This window comes from Ogataea philodendri (assembly GCF_020536065.1).
Source record: "Ogataea philodendri strain CBS6075 chromosome Unknown scaffold138, whole genome shotgun sequence".
Lineage (NCBI taxonomy): Eukaryota > Fungi > Ascomycota > Pichiomycetes > Pichiales > Pichiaceae > Ogataea > Ogataea philodendri.
Genome location: NW_025764196.1, coordinates 1 through 396, shown reverse-complemented (window position 1 = coordinate 396; position 396 = coordinate 1). Strand labels below are relative to the sequence as shown.

General features: G+C 50.5%; 1 protein-coding gene across 1 annotated transcript; it reads left to right on the top strand.

Annotated features, from left to right (window-relative positions):
• Nucleotides 1-396, top strand: OGAPHI_006564 (uncharacterized protein; the record flags this gene model as incomplete). Its single annotated transcript, XM_046207863.1, has 1 exon — nt 1-396. A coding segment is annotated over one exon (396 nt), but the record flags the coding sequence as incomplete, so codon positions are not given.

Here is a 396-nt window from a genome sequence, read left to right as displayed (position 1 = left end):
GGGTCGGGCAACGAAAAGCCAACACAAGCTGCTGGCACAGCCGGTGGTAGTGGCTCTGGCTCTGGCTCTGGGTCAGTGCACCAATCGGCAGGCAATATTGTACCATCTGGATCTCCATCTGTTCAGAGTCCAATGGACACTGCATCTCCAGTCAATGGTATTCATAGTAGCCAAACACCACACTCTGTACCTTCACAAGCTCAACAACAAGGACAAGCACAAGCACAAGCACCATCATCACGTCAACAGGCTGCCACGACTGTTCTATCACCTTCTGGTTCCTCTGTTAACAACAACGGCAGTGGGTTCAGCAGCACGCAAACAGCATCTGTCCTACAGGGTAAGGGTGCTTCGATTGGAGTTGCTTCTTCCAGTATTGTATTCTCAATGATTGCA